The sequence below is a fragment of the Rhopilema esculentum genome, chromosome 3 (genome assembly GCF_057945365.1).
Source record: "Rhopilema esculentum isolate cy_ngs chromosome 3, ASM5794536v1, whole genome shotgun sequence".
Taxonomy (NCBI): Eukaryota; Metazoa; Cnidaria; class Scyphozoa; order Rhizostomeae; family Rhizostomatidae; genus Rhopilema; species Rhopilema esculentum.
This window is the reverse complement of record NC_142817.1, coordinates 8,852,285-8,868,712: the sequence shown is the minus strand read 5'-3', so window position 1 is coordinate 8,868,712 and position 16,428 is coordinate 8,852,285. Positions and strand designations below refer to the sequence as shown.

Sequence of the window (16,428 nt, the reverse complement as noted above, 5' to 3'; positions counted from 1 at the left end):
TTTTGCGAAACTTTCTGCATCTTTTTCCAAAAAAGGAAGTTCTGCCTTGCTGTGACAGAAGCGATATACGAGTTGAAAATTGAAGTTGTATGGTCTAAAAGGAATTATTTTTCGCCGACTCGAACCCTGTAAATAAATGACCCTGTAAATAAGTAAATAAATAAAATTGAAGACTTGTGTACACGTATTTATGTTCTTCAAGGGTTATCGTCAATCGGATGAAGTTGTACTTTGCTAAAGTTAGCTGTAAAAAAATGAGGTGTGTCTGATTTTCAAGCCGATTTGCTAAATCTACTTGAATGTATTCCCAGAGAAAGCAACCCTTCAGCGTTTTATAGACTGAATTTTTCTAGCAATTGTCAACAATAAACCCTCATAACGTTGATAAGACCGCCTATGTTTTGTCACATCGCGAGAAATAATTTCATCTACAACAGCAAGCCAAAACTTTGATTTTTCTGTTTGGTTGTAGAGATCTTTCTGAAGCGTGGCCTCCATTTTGCAGCCCGATATTAAGTTGGGTCTTATTCGGTAAAAAGATACCTTTGTCTGTTAGGAAAGAATTTGTTTTCTTGGTAAATTCGGATCTTTAAGGTGTTAAGCAAATGGTACGACTTAGCGAATGTGCGACTAACCTTGGTTACGACTTGAGCGAAGCTTTTTGACTTGATCAAGCTATAATGATTCAATGCGAATTTTAAATCAGTCCGACTTAGTGAAAGTCCGATCTACCCGCGGTACGACTTGAGCGAAGCTTTTTGACTTGATCAATCTATAATGATTCAATGCGAATTAAAATCAGTCCGACTTAGTGAAAGTTCGATCTACCCGCGGTACGACTTGAGCGAAGCTTTTTGACTTGATCAATCTATAATGATTCAATGCGAATTAAAATCAGTCCGACTTAGTGAAAGTCCGATCTACCCGCGGTACGACTTGAGCGAAGCTTTTTGACTTGATCAAGCTATAATGATTCAATCCGAATTTAAAATCGGTCCAGCTTATTGAAAGTCCGATCTACCCGTGGTGCGACTTGAGCGAAGCTTTTTGACTTGATCAAGCTATAATGATTCAATGCGAATTAAAATCAGTCCGACTTAGTGAAAGTCCGATCTACCCGCGGTACGACTTGAGCGAAGCTTTTTGACTTGATCAAGCTATAATGATTCAATCCGAATTTAAAATCGGTCCAGCTTATTGAAAGTCCGATCTACCCGTGGTACGACTTGAGCGAAGCTTTTTGACTTGATCAAGCTATAATGATTCAATGCGAATTTAAAATCAGTCCGACTTAGTGAAAGTCCGATCTACCCGTGGTACGACTTGAGCGAAGCTTTTTGACTTGATCAAGCTATGATGGTTCAATCCGAATTTAAAATCGGTCCAACTTATTGAAAGTCCGATTCTTCCGTATTACAAAGTGAATTAATATTTTTAAGGTAGATATTTGTAGTCGCCTTGAATTTTAGCTTTTTAAAAATTAAAGCAGCAACTCTTACCCTTTGCTATATTGTTTTCAGCCACGCAAGTGCTATTCAGTGTCACATACGTTTTTCCCGTGTCACATGTACACTGGCAACATTTCGTTGTCTGGCATGTCGATGAATACTTGGCACAGTTCTTCCAGTCGCAGTTTGGATTTGCAAAAGAGTCTCTCTCTCCCGATTTGGCTGGTCTGGTTATGTTTATAGCTAAGGTAAGTCCAATTTTTATCACTAGCAACAAAATGACGGCTTTCTTCTTCATTGTGATCTGATATTCAAAAGCACGTTCCTCCGCCTCTGATTTCTATTTGGGATCCAAATTTGTCATAATATGACGATAGCTAACTCAAGCGTTTTTGAATCTTACAAATTGATCAAAGATCGCATCGTCACTCCACAAGACAAGACAAATTCACCAAAGCAGGAAATATCTTGCCTTTGTTTTGATGTTGTGACTGCTGATTACCTCATGTTCGTACACTGAGCCCTAAAAACTGCTGACTGTATGTGACCTAATTGATCTGGCAAACGTTGCTGTTAGGTTATTGTACTTTTTTATATCAGCATTTCGGTTAAAGACAAAGAAAGGCTAAGGTTGGTTCATGTGGCATATTCTTCCCAAACGTGCAGCTAATTGCCCTTCATAATGTTTATGATAGAGATTCTTTGTTGCGAATCATTGTCCAATTTGCGTGCAGTTTACGGCCGCGGAATGCAATATTTACGATGTTCTAATGTCTTTTTGCGCAGTTACAGCGCGAAATCGTCATCTGCACTGTCATGATCAACAGCAGAAATAACAACCACCACAACAATGATAACCAAACAACGACAACCACAACAACACCTTAGTCCACCGCATCAGTCAAAAACCTTCGCTGAATTATGCCTGTCTTCTTCCAGATACACTTTCTTTAGCACGCTTTTGCTGCTTGAAACGTGTACCTTGTTGACAAAGGTCACTGTACACAGCCTCATAATTCTGCATTAAACTTTCTAGCAATTTCTTTCAAAGCAATGAATGCATCTTTTCTCTACGCGGATTTACCAGGCTTTCTTTCCCCTTATATCATAACTGGCAACCAACGTCGTCCTGACTTGGCATTTTTGGCAACATATGCAGCTAGCAAAGTTTGAAGTTACCTTTATAATAAATCTAGTACATGTTTTCTTTTGGAAATATTCTCGAACACATGGCATATGCTAAAATTACATTGAGAATCTGGTGTCCTTTGAAAAAAGCAAAATAAAAGCAAGCAGCTATTTGTTTGCTTTTTATGAAATTTGAGTTTTTTAGTCACCCTTACTTTTCTTCAGCTCTTTAGTTGGTTAAGTTCCTTTTCCCCTTGGTTTCTTCAGTTCTTTAGCTGTAAAGTTCTTTGATTTTCAGTATTTTAGTTCCTTAGTTCTTAAATTCTTTAGTCGTACAGTTCTTTTTTTCTTTAGTTCTTTAGTTCTTTGGTTCCTTAGTTCTTTAAATCTTTAATTCTTTAGTTCTTGAGTTTTCATAGTGTATGTTCAGTTCAGGTTGTGGGATACATAACATATTTTTTATCTGCCGGCTCTTGCCGATTTCTTGCGCAACTTTACTTAAGATGCGTTCGGTTAGTTTTTATTTCTCAACATCATATTTGCCAAGATAAATCAATTTTGCCCAGATAATTCTCTATTTTGAAATGAGGCTCTAAATTAATCATTTGTCGTACAGAAGTATAATTCATAGTTGCTTCCTAACGGGTCTGCTCCCAGACATAGTCTTGATAAATTGTTCAAACACGTTCGTACTGTTATTGTTTTGATTTCAGTTTTTATGTGTACTATGCATGGTAAATATTGCGAAACATTCAGTAATTGCAACGCAGCCTGCCGAAGGGTATGCCATGTTTAAAATGAGAGCAATGCGCCTAAAGAACAACATCATCCCTGCCTCTTAGTGAAATTACAGTTATTTGCGTTAGACGAAACGCCATTGTTTTATTTAGTGAAATTTTTAATAATTCGCTCTTAAAATGACTTTTAACTGACCAATTTCTCAAAAGTGAATCTTTGGAGTCTATCTTGGGGATAGGGACCGAGTTTCACGGCTAAACGTTTACACGGTCTATCATATAAGGTCGAAGATACACCCCATATCCCTCCCTCATTTTAAGTTCGACCAGATGTATTTTTATCCTAAAAAGAGATAACAGTCCACTTTGAGCTGCAATTCTCAATACCATCTGTCAAGTAATGTAGCCCCGAGAATAGAAAAATCCTTTTACAAAAAAGATTATCTTTGCTTTATAATAATTTCACAAATTCCTTTAGTACCATTCTGTTATACCTATGGAATAAAATCTAGAACTTGCTTCCTTCTGGAAAATTCTCGAACACATTGCACATGCTCAAAATGCATTGAATTATTTGTACGTTTCAGTGAATCATTTCTTACTTATTTTTTACTTTTAAATTCCAAGCCCAACGCCGCACTCGCAAGCAAATTTGATTGTGTCAATAATTATATATGTGGTTTTTATCATTTGAAAGAATTTCTAAATCCAAGTTAAATACTGCAAACTTTTTCGCAAGCCTGTGAATTTATTAACATCCAACATACATTTTGGCTGAAATTATTTTTCTTAAGCAATCACGATATTTTGATGGTTGGACACTTGATACATTTTTATGAGTTGACAAAAGAAATGCAAAGAAGATCATTAATTTTTTTCAAATTCACCTCTTGTCTTTTCCAAATTATTACATTATTTGTTGATTATGACATTTCCTAATGTAAATTCCTAATGTTTCATACTGAGAGTAGCCTAAATCACCAAAGTCTAATAGTGCACAAATCCTTAATCACCAAAACTTGAACGTTTCTTTGAAAAAAGCAAACGTTTCACTGAATTTTGTCTATTTAGCAACAATGCATGAGCATTAGAATTTCAACAGAAGAACTATAATACAGGCCTCCCAGCCAGTCCTGAATTGCTAAAAATCCTCAAATTTAGTCATTTTTGTCAAAAATCATAAAATATTCCTAAAATTTATCAAAAATTTTAGTTATCTTTGCCAGTTTTAAATTTTAGCACCAAGTATAGTGGAAGTAGACAAGGAACATTGTCATTTTTTTGGAAATCTTATTGAGATCAACGATACATAACCTTATACTGTCCTCAATTGTTCTTCTTTTCTTCTAATTGTCCCATTTATTTTTCAAGGTTGCACAAAGTCTTTGCGTCTTGCCTATAATGACTATGAATCAAACTTTCAAACTCTTCTTAAAAAAGACAACTCGACGTCTATCCATGATAAAAATCTGCAGTTGCTTCTTACAGAAATATATAAAACTTTACGTAATTTCAAACCCAGGTTGAAATAAAATAATTACTGTACTGAAAGACGTGCTATAATCTTAAAAACATATCCCGAATATCGCTATCAAAACCAAAAACAAATTGTTATGGTTATAGAAAGTGCAACCTTTATGGGATCCAAGCTCTGGCAAAAGCTTACAGATGACAAAAGAACACCTTCTAGCCTCGCAGTATTTAAGAAAAAGATTAAAACTTGGAAAGATACAAAATGCAACTGCAGACTATGCAAACCTTACGTTGCGCAGATTGGATTCTTGAAATAGTCATCAAATAATTGTTTATTTTTGTCTAATGAGTCATCCTTTTTATTTTGTACATTTCCTATATTATTTGATCCATTCATTGTAATTAATTTTAGATTTGCAAATTTAGTATAAATAGTAGGCTTTAATTAGCTGTTATATTAGCTAAAAAATTTGCTTCGCCTACTGTAAATGATTTTATAATATTAATAATAATGATAATAATAATGCTGGGAGGCTTTAATACTTTTTAAAATAAAAAGGCTAATAGCTTTGTAAAGTTGATTGGTAAAATTTTTCCATATCTTATATCCAACCTCCAAGAGATAAAGCAAATCATTCTGTTACACAGAATTTCAAATCATAGAACTTTGATAAGCAATAGTAGATTTCCAAGGTACTCTGGGATGGTATTGGTATTTTCCTGCGCTGGGTTCAAGAGCGGAAAGCGTTCTAAATGGGATGCGGGTTTTCAATGAGATGCAAAGAGTCTTGGTTTGGGCTTACTCTGCGCACTCCATCCCAAGAAGGTGTATCTTCGTGACAATATATAACAAATATAGAATATAAATTATTGTCAAAAGTGAATTTTTCTTGGTTACTACAGAAAGAGCTAAAATTTTATTATATGTTCACCTCGGTTACAAACCAAAACAGTTATCAGGGCCCTGTTAAATAAATAGATAGCTTGTTAAATAAATGCAATAAAGATCACATTGAGCAAAGTAAAGAGAGCAACCCTAACAAAGTCAAAAAATTATTGAACAGCCTTGGAAGAAAACATTGAATTTTTAATAGAAACTCTTCAAAAAGCTGGAGGGGGCAATCAAGGGGCAAAGAAAATTTCTTTGAAGCCATGCCAGCCCTTCCCCTCTCCCCCCCTAGGAACGTCACTGTGTGCATTCCTCTATTTGACCAGTGAACAATATTCTTGCTACGGTACTGCGTATGATCACGAACAAAGGATCCCCGAACTGCGTATTCTAATTTACATTAGCAAATGTCCTAAATGCAATTTAAATCTCTTCATGTGACTTTAAGCACTTTCATACTCCCTCGAACCTCGGTTGAGACAAGTACTGAAAGGCTAACTAATTAATTTGCCATATTGTCTAAATAAGAAATTGGCTATTTGTACTAATACCTAGTATGGTACTGATATTTAAGAAGCATAAAGCTACTGTTTGCTTGGGTAGATGGTATAACGCTGCAGCTCAAACATTTTAGGAAGTATAACGCTGTTATACCGCGTTACCCCTCCACAGCACCACTGATGCTGAGTAGCTTGCTTACAGGAGCAAAACATGCCTTGAGCACACGTACACCTTTAAACCGCATTTCTATGCTTTCACTACGTCATCCGTTAACATTTCTTTACATTTTTTTGCTTCCGTCTCGACCCAGATCGACCCAGATCCCTTTGAACTAGCATTTGTATGCCAGATTTCTGTGGCTTTGCGGTATGTGTTAAAAGAGATGGCAAATAACATAATGCAGCTCAAAGTTGACGTTTAAAGACTTTTTGGTTCCTTTATTAGGCCTTAATTAAACATTTTTAATTATGAAAAGACATGCCATGTGACCCAAAGGCGAATCGTTATTGTTCTAAAGCATTTATTTCTCCTCATTAAGTCGGTCATTTTGAAGCCCATTTGACGCCTACATCAACAGACAATGGGACTTGCTTGGAATTGCATTGTAATTTTCAATACTTCGTTGTTGATTTCGTGTATCGTCGAACGCAAATATATTGGATAAACAAGGAAGTACGGTATTTCATGTACGATTTGAAAGTAGATGATACGATAAAGGATAAATAATATGGTCTATGTCGCGTATTAGTTTTCTGGATCATATATGAATCAGCAGCGATTGTTGCGAGACTATTGGTGGCTTGTTTGGTGTCATTAAAACTTTTATAGTCTGCTAAGGAATCGGTGTTGTTAAATTTTTATTATTCTGGAGATATTCGTAAAAATCGTCGAACAAAATCTTGGAATACTCAATGACAGCATGCGCTTGAAAGAGTTGACGTCCGTTCTGTAGATTCGAGTCAAAGTCGAGACAATCGAACAAGGATAGAACTGAGAGGTAAACAATTACGTCATCAACTTTATTGTGCCTCGTATTTTTAATGTTTACATGCTCCAGACCTGAAAGGCTTGGTCGTAAAATTATTTCATGGGAATGCTTTCACCTTAGCGACTATTTTCAGTCTTAGGTCTGCAAATTAAACATTGACTAAAAAATATCATTTTGCACCGAAATATTTTATGCTTTTTGTTTGCATTCCTTTGCATCGAGCATCTAGACTGCTGCTTGATTACGTCAGCTCCACGTTGCGTTCTTTTGACCTGTTGCAAAAAATTAATAATGTATGTTTATATTTTGTAGGTTCTAGCTTCAGAAAGAAGCAAGTTGCATATCTGTAGATAAATCATCCTCAAAATGCAGTGCTGGTTTATCTATCTTTTCGTTATTTCACTACTTGGGTACAACTCTAGTGCCCAGATCGTCACTCGATACATAGGGACAGTTTCCGGTGTACCAGTCACGGATAGGTTTCCGAACCCGGATGCTACATGTGCCAGGAATGGTTGCGCCCAGGCAAACGGATACAAAGAGTGCCTTGATTGTTGCTATTGTCGCTGCAATGATGGTTCCTACTGGTCAGCTGCAAAGACATGCATGGACGATGATACAATTGCAAAAGGTAAGAGTAGAGTACTACTTTGCATGTCAAATGCCAGTCAAAGGTTATGTCCTTTGCAATGGCATAACCGCATTCTCCACACTGAGATGGCCTTAAGACTACGCTATAGATTTATGCTTTATCCAACAGCCTTTCAAATATCCAACATGCAAACACATCACAACCCAGCCAAAACCCACCTCGATCCCAGAACACCCAGCATACACACCCCTGCCAACACCCAACATTAAAGCCTCTACCAACACCCAGAATTTACACCCCTGCCAACACCCAGCATTCAAACTCCTGCCAACACCCAGCATTCACACCCCTGCCAACACCCAGCATTGAAACCCCTGCCAACACCCAGCATACACACCCCTGCCAACACCCAGCATTCAAACCCCTGCCAACACCCAGCATTCAAACTCCTGCTAACACCCAGCATTCAAACCCCTGCCAACACCCAGCACTAACACCCCTGCCAACACCCAGCATTCAAACCCCTGCCAACACCCATCATTCAAACCCCTGCCAACACCCAGCATTGAAACCTCTGCCAACACCCAGCATACACACCCCTGCCAACGCCCAGCATTCAAACCCCTGCCAACACCCAGCATTCACACCCCTGCCAACACCCAGCATTGAAACCCCTGCCAACACCCAGCATACACACCCCTGCCAACACCAAGCATTCAAACCTCTGCCAACACCCAGCATACACACCTCTGCCAACACCCAGCATACACACCCCTGCCAACGCCCAGCATTGAAACCTCTGCCAACACCCAGCATACACACCTCTGCCAACACCCAGCATACACACCCCTGCCAACGCCCAGCATTGAAACCTCTGCCAACACCCAGCATACACACCCCTGCCAACGCCCAGCATTCAAACCCCTGCCAACACCCAGCATTCACACCCCTGCCAACACCCAGCATTGAAACCCCTGCCAACACCCAGCATACACACCCCTGCCAACACCAAGCATTCAAACCTCTGCCAACACCCAGCATACACACCTGTGCCAACACCCAGCATTCACACCCCTGCCAACACCCAGCATTGAAACCCCTGCCAACACCCATCATTCAAACCCCTGCCAACACCCAGCATTGAAACCTCTGCCAACACCCAGCATACACACCCCTGCCAACACCAAGCATTCAAACCTCTGCCAACACCCAGCATACACACCTGTGCCAACACCCAGCATTGAAACCCCTGCCAACACCCAGCATACACACCCCTGCCAACGCCCAGCATTCAAACCCCTGCCAACACCCAGCATTCACACCCCTGCCAACACCCAGCATTGAAACCCCTGCCAACACCCAGCATTCACACCCCTGCCAACACCCAGCATTGAAACCCCTGCCAACACCCAGCATACACACCCCTGCCAACACCAAGCATTCAAACCTCTGCCAACACCCAGCATACACACCTGTGCCAACACCCAGCATTGAAACCCCTGCCAACACCCAGCATACACACCCCTGCCAACACCCAACATTAAAGCCTCTGCCAACACCCAGCATTCAAACCCCTGCCAACACCCAGCATTCACACCCCTGCCAACACCCAGCATTCACACCCCTGCCAACACCCAAAATTGAAGCCTCTGCCAACACCCAGCATTCAAACCCCTGCCAACACCCAGCATTCAAACCCCTGCCAACACCCAGCATTCAAACTCCTGCCAACACCCAGCATACACACCTGTGCCAACGCCCAGCATTCAAACCCCTGCTAACACCCAGCATTCAAACCCCTGCCAACATCCAGCATTCAAGCCCCTGCCAACGCCCACCCCACACCCACTACCAACATCCAACCCACACACCACTGCCAGCGCCCATTCCAACACAACCCTACTGTCGCCCTCCCCTCACACAATTGCAGGCCCTGCCATCGCACCCCTTTCAACACTAACCTCTATTACCCTGTCAATTAGATTTTCTATTTGCACTAGAATTGCAGCTAACAGATTTTATTCATATCTTTGCAGATTGTGAGCTGGTACTTGGAGCCAATGCGTACAAAGGCTACGTAGTTGCTACGTCATCAGAAAAACTGGGAAATGGAGAGACGATTTCCTATTGCTTAAACAGTTGGGACCAGTGTACGACAAAAGTAGATAAATGCGTTGTAAATAGAGAAAGAACATTTTATGAAAGTAATGGATGGAAGATATTGTGGCCTAATTCTTCAGATGTTGATTTTAAAATTGAGAGAAAGCCGGGCTCCAGTAATATTCTGCTGGTAAGAATTTGTTTTGTCCAAAACACTGTGAATTGCAGCTTGTAAGATTTGTTGAATAAATCAATAGATTTTCGCTCTTGTGTATATTTCATTATTCGATCGTCTTCCTGGTTGAAATATTTCGTAGTTCTAAATTACTGTTATTTTAAAGATGTCTTTAAAATAACAGTAATTTAGAACTACCAAATATTTCATAACTGTGATGTGTCATCATTAAGTATATCACTGCTTTTCTTAATATTTGGCTTGCCTCCTTTATGCAGTGGAAGAAGGAGAACTGCGCAGCGTCAAAATACGATGGGTTGCTGGTGTCACTTGGGATCACGTGCATTGCCAGTGGGAGAAGTGTCCAATCTTGTCTTGCATTGAAGGTGTCAGGGAGCTATCAAAGTATGTAGTGTAGTTGGTCATATACGTGTATCATCTTAAGATATATGCACGCCTTACTTCGAACCCAGGCTTTACTTAACATCTGCTTACTCTCTAAAAGTTGCTTGCCTGAAGGGAATATTTAGGGGGGGGGGGGGTGTTTGGCTTCAAACAACGGCGAAATAAAATGGTAACTATCATTTTATAAGCTAGAAAAATGCTTCTTTCTTGCAGACAAGCCCCTTCTTTCGAATTGTGCATTGGATTCGTCCTAAATTTTTATGCGAAGGGGCAGGAAAAAGAGGTGTATTACCTCTTTGTATTTAGAAGAAGACAGTTGCCTTTGTTAGCCATGGGATGTTTAATGATTTGTAAATGTTTTTCTTTCCATCGATTTAAATGTTTATCATCTAGTTGGAAGTAAACCACTGTTACGAACAAACTGTTCTAAACCAACAACAACAGAGGTAACACAAACAACATCAAGTACAAAAAAGGTATCAACAACACCTAATGCAACGACACTACAAGAAACAACAAAAGCAGCAACTGCAACAACAGCAAAGCCTTCAACCAAAGAAGAATTAACAACAAAAGAAACGTCAGGCAGACCTACCTCAAATTTAATGACGTCATCCACCCGGAGGCCTTTAACTTCGACGAAATTTTCCACAGAGAGAGTAAAGCCAAACGTCAACTTATCTTCTCGTACGGTATGTATCTGTAGATTTTCGATTTGTCGATCACAAAATTTCTGATGCCCTGTTTTTTTCAATTCAATTCCCAATTTCCATCTGGTTTTATTAAATCCCAGGTTCGTTTGCAATCGGAAATTTATGCAAATTTTAAACGTTGATACTTCCTTATGTATCGGAAAAAACCTTGCTATTAGATTAATTTTATTCATGAGTTTATACTGAATTTGTTCTACGACAGTTATCACTTGCAACCCTCTTGCGTTTGTAAATAATGAAGCAGACAAATTTACCACTTCATCACTAGCCAGGAGACGCACAAACAAAATATTGGTATATAGGTCAGTGATATGTAGTTACGCTATATAGGTCATTGAGAAAGAAAAGGCCCCTTCTTGTCTTATTCTCACCGACGTTTTCTGTCTCTTTGATAACCCGTGTCCACCTCCCCTCCATTACTCATTGATTCAGCAGCCTTAGGCGCATCATATTGCTGTCCTTAATCTTGGTTCCTTATTTTTACCATCAGATTCGCAATAATTCATTAACACCGGCAAATACTAAGGCTACTCTAATTTCTACAACACCACCAAATGGTTTTAGAGAAGAAAGAAAATCAGATACAAACTCAAAAAATGTCGTCATCGCAGCCGCTAGCCTTTCATCTGCTGCGCTTTTATTGATTGTTTTTGTGGTTGTTGCTGTTTGCAGTGTCATGAAACGAAGGTATTTGGAAAGCTGCTTCATTTGCATTAAATTAAGTATGAAGATCATTTGCTCTTTCAGTTTATTATTTCATTGAGACGAACTGTGTGTATTTTGCTGTCTACTGTATAACGTTGCTGCATAATATAATGCTTTGTAGTGTACTATACTGTGCTGTTCTGTACTGTACTGTTCTGTACTGTACTGTGATGTACTGTACTGTACTGTACTGTACTGTACTGTACTGTACTGTACTGTACTGTACTGTACTGTACTGTACTGTACTGTACTGTACTGTACTGTACTGTACTGTACTGTACTGTACTGTTCTGTTCTGTACTGTACTGTTCTGTACTGTACTGTTCTGTACTGTACTGTGATGTACTGTTCTGTGATGTACTGTGCTGTTCTGTTCTGTACTGTACTGTTCTGTACTGTGATGTACTGTGCTGTACTGTACTGTGCTGTTCTGTACTGTACTGTACTGTTCTGTACTATACTGTGATCTACTGTACTGTGATGTACTGTACTGTGCTGTACTATACTGTGCTGTTCTGTACTGTACTGTACTGTACTGTACTGTACTGTACTGTACTGTACTGTACTGTACTGTACTGTACTGTACTGTACTGTACTGTACTGTACTGTACTGTACTGTACTGTACTGTACTGTACTGTACTGTACTGTACTGTACTGTACTGTACTGTACTGTACTGTACTGTACTGTACTGTACTGTATTGTATTGTATTGTATTGTATTGTATTGTATTGTATTGTATTGTATTGTATTGTATTGTATTGTATTGTACTTAACTATACGGTAGTGTACTGTTTTGTACTCAAACTGTACTAAGTTGCCTTCTATTGCACTGGGCTTCTTTGTTTGCATCGTGTATCGAATTACGTTTTACGTTTATTGCCTATATTGTTTTGCATTTCGAAAACAGAACTTTTTTGGTAAGGCAAGTCCAGGGAGTTTTCCAAGCTAAATATGGCGTCCTTTTTATATTTTATTTGTCCGTTGCTCCTTTGCATGACAGACTGCTTTTTTGGTTAAAACAAAATTTAGCGATAACGTCATACAGCAACGTTACCACCTTGTAATGAAAGCTCTCGACCAGATAAATTCACTGATAGTAAACCCGCCTGTCGATATGGTAAAGGATTTTATTCAAAGTAGAAGTAAAGTTGCGAAACGTCATTTACTTCAAGTAGCTACAAGCAGACAAATAACCTTTTCAAAATTACTTTTGACCGCTATCTGAATCCATGAACTGACTTTGGCTTTTTAATATCGAGATCCAGTGGGAAAAACTGGCTTTCCATTCTACGATATGGGATTTTTAGTCTGATGGCGCCGGTAAATAACGAAGGAATGTTTACTGAATTGATCTTTTATAATTCATTTTGAGTTGTATCTCCAAAACACTTTGCTGCAAACACAAGGAGTAGAGAACGCGCTAGCAAATGAGGACAGCTTTTGCCGGAAGCACACTCAGATGCTCCTCTTTGCCGACCTTATTTGGGGAGCCAGGGCATTTGTTCCACAGAAACGGTTCACGATGTCTGCCGAAGGTCATGGTAAATCAGGCCAAATCTGCTATATTGACAGAGGCATTTCTTCCTTCCATGTTTACTATATCAAAGATTAGATCACTATTGTGAATCTATTAGACAGTTCACATTCAAAGTTTTTTACCCAGCATAATTTCGGGGTTAATAAATACAATTTCGGTATTTCACAAATGAGAACTGTAAATTTTTGAAAATGCTTTGACTACAGGATGTTTCACAAACTGTTAACAGGATCTTCAAAAATTATAGAATCGAACGTTCCGGATGTAGTGTTTTCTTTATTTGTGTCAAGCGAAATTGGATGAATGACTTGCGAATTTTTCCTCTTCACGTTGGTGTGCATTTGTTAATTAACTGTAGTGGTTTGTATTTTCATTCCTATATATGTAAATGACCATTGGAGTTACCAGTGCATTCGATTAATCACGCGCGCAATGCCTAAATGCCATAATTGTCTTCCCTTATCAATACAGTTTCCTTCCGCGAAGATAGGAAGTATTGTGCCTACTTGGTCTCCACGCCCAAACCATTCTGCGTACCAAAATCACTCTTAACGATCGCCCGCATTATTGACATCAGAGAAATTGCATAAAAGTATGCGCAATAGAAGTATTGAGGACCGCAATGGTTACCTCATCTAGGGACCCGTTGATCTAACATGGTTTTAAAGTGGTTTATTTTCCTAAAGATTGAGAAAGTCAACAGAGTAAAGCGAAATTGTCGAAAGATTCTGTGTTTTGAGTTTCCTTTATTATAACCAAGTTTTACTGCAATCAATGATAAAACCTTCATTCTTTTTTAGAAGAAACTCTGCTGCTGGTCACAAGAAGTTCACTAGTCAAAATGGTTTGTTGACTTTTATGTTCTCTCCATTGTTCCCAGGGGTGTAGTGCTATGAAAAAATCAAGGTATGACATTGCAAAAGTGAGCCAAAAAACAATATAAAAAAATAATGGGCTACTTTTTGGCAATCTTTCCCCCTCAGAGCCCCTTAGTTCTTTACCCCTGATTGTTTCTGATGTATTTTTTCAGATTTGTTCTGCTAATATAAACACAGCAAGTTATTCTTTTGCTTTTAAATGCGACCAGTGTGAAAGGGCATTTGTTATTTTCCTTTGCATCGTTATATCTTTTATATTAATTATCAACTTCTTGCTATTTTCTTTCAAGAACTGGTTATCTCAGACCCTCTTCCACTGAGTGTGAGTTTTTCATTATCTTTTTTATAACCCAACCTTGAAGCATTTATCTTATCAAAAAAGAAGATACTTTCAGGTAGCAGAAAGCCATGGTGTGAATTTCATACGAATTTCACTCTATAGGCCCTGTTATTAAGATATTCTATTAGACGTGCTATGATGAGACGTTCTGTTTATGACGCAATCCCTGAAAGCACTGCCGAAGATATTGAAGGAAAGTTGACACATTAGATTTTCCATCGGATATTCCATCATGTGTCATCAGATATTCGCGTTTTTGATTCTGTTTAGCAAGGTTTTAGAATTTGTGCACAATTACACGAAGATTTTTTCATGAGACGGACTTATTGGGTGCTGATAAATCGAGACATGGGGAGGAAAAGGTTCTGTGACCCACTTGCATTTTACCAACATTTATGAATTAATACAAAAAACTTTCAAATATAAACGCTAGTTCATTTACACCCAGAGAAAATTACAATTGCAACTCAGCATTATTTACTGTACAGTGGGAATGAACTGGGCTGATGCTCGGATTTTGCGTCTGTATTCCTTAGATTTACATAAAATTGAGTGGATTTGAGTATATTCCCAACTTGCTTGGATATTCGATATTATAAAGACGCTATTTCAGGAATAGAGCCATAAAATCTAGGAAGAAAATCCAGTAGTGTAACGTCGCCTTTGTGAGGTTCAAGAGAGAGACCGGAGTTTTGGCTTGACTGTAGGTTGTCCTAGCCAAACACACGTATTTGAATCACTTGCTGCATTCCCATTGCAAACATTATAAGAAGTACAAACATTATATAAATATACTACTTATATATACTAGCTTGCGTGTCGATCAATATAATGTGACAATGTAACTTGAAAATAACTTGAAATTGTACGAGAAAAGTAGGCAAATTTAAATTAGATGTATGTTCTCCCTAGACCTCAACAGCTGTTTTAGAAGATGGATCAAATGTTGACAATAATTCTAGATTTTGGACAATCAATGGAGATGGGGAGTTTACTGTTGCCAGGAGACCTCCTTTGTATTCGCTTCGCTTGAAGCGTGAGGCCCGTAGCCTCGACGAAGGCGTTTATGACGAGCCAATCACAGACAGGAAGAATTCTTGTAATAAATTATATGCTGTCGTCAGTAAGTAGCCTGGACCACGTCAAAATACTTTTATGATAAAACTGTGTTTTCTAAATCAGTCAATGTGGGCTTTATTAGCGAAAATGATGTGGTCGCATTTGCCCCTTTCCCTCAGTGTTCAGAGTCGCGGATTATACATCTAAGGGTCTGGTGTTCGAGTCCCTGATATGACCAAACTTTCACTTAGAGAGTGAGGAGAGTCTCCAGCTCTCTGCAATTCTAGGCGTAGGAATCAGGTGTGGTCCTCTAATTTTTCAGATAAAAAGAACAGACAAGAAAAGACTAGTGGTGACCTTGGTGACATCATAGAAAGAGTTCCTGACCCACAGCCTTCTTTGCCTTTCGATGCCGCACATCATGATGGAGCAAGTACTCAACTGCCGAATCGCAATGAACCCATTTATGATGAACCAGACATTGTAGTCAGTAATCCAGTTGTCTCAGAACAAAGTAACTCACATTCGAACGAGCCAATCTACATGCTATACGAGCCGTTCCCTGACAACCATGACACATCATAGTTCATTCACGTGTACTGTTGTAAACAGAATGTATCATATCAAATAGTTTTTCAAGCCAATGTTTATCAGCTGTTCCCGGAGAACCATGACATTTAATAACTATCTTTCTTGATTCACATGTACAAAAACATTGTATAAAATAGTTTATCACATTAGAAATACTATACTTATTA

The 16,428-nt window shown here is 38.8% G+C and overlaps 2 protein-coding genes across 3 annotated transcripts in view; one reads left to right on the top strand and one right to left on the bottom strand.

Moving 5' to 3' along the window:
* Nucleotides 1–2,916, bottom strand: part of LOC135692603 (uncharacterized) — a 14,581-nt gene extending 11,665 nt beyond the window's left edge. The window contains exon 1 of the mRNA XM_065210796.2: nucleotides 1,500–2,916. Within this exon, the coding sequence (XP_065066868.2) occupies nucleotides 1,500–1,746 (247 nt within the window). The 5' untranslated portion in view covers nucleotides 1,747–2,916. The remainder of the gene's footprint in view (nucleotides 1–1,499) is intronic.
* On the top strand, nucleotides 1,561–16,428 carry LOC135692602 (uncharacterized). 2 transcript variants are annotated; one of them, XM_089111928.1, is made up of 11 exons: nucleotides 1,561–1,696; nucleotides 4,685–7,173; nucleotides 7,477–7,795; nucleotides 9,793–10,046; nucleotides 10,310–10,436; nucleotides 10,830–11,128; nucleotides 11,640–11,836; nucleotides 14,194–14,237; nucleotides 14,562–14,593; nucleotides 15,524–15,734; nucleotides 15,993–16,428. In XM_089111928.1, the coding sequence occupies exons 3-11, from the start codon at nucleotides 7,531–7,533 to the stop codon at nucleotides 16,253–16,255; spliced, it is 1,692 nt and encodes a 563-aa protein (XP_088968054.1). In that variant the 5' UTR covers nucleotides 1,561–1,696; nucleotides 4,685–7,173; nucleotides 7,477–7,530; the 3' UTR covers nucleotides 16,256–16,428. The 2 variants fall into 2 exon arrangements, with proteins under 2 accessions (XP_088968054.1, XP_065066866.2); XM_065210794.2 differs by lacking the exon at nucleotides 4,685–7,173 and having other exon boundaries at nucleotides 1,566–1,696.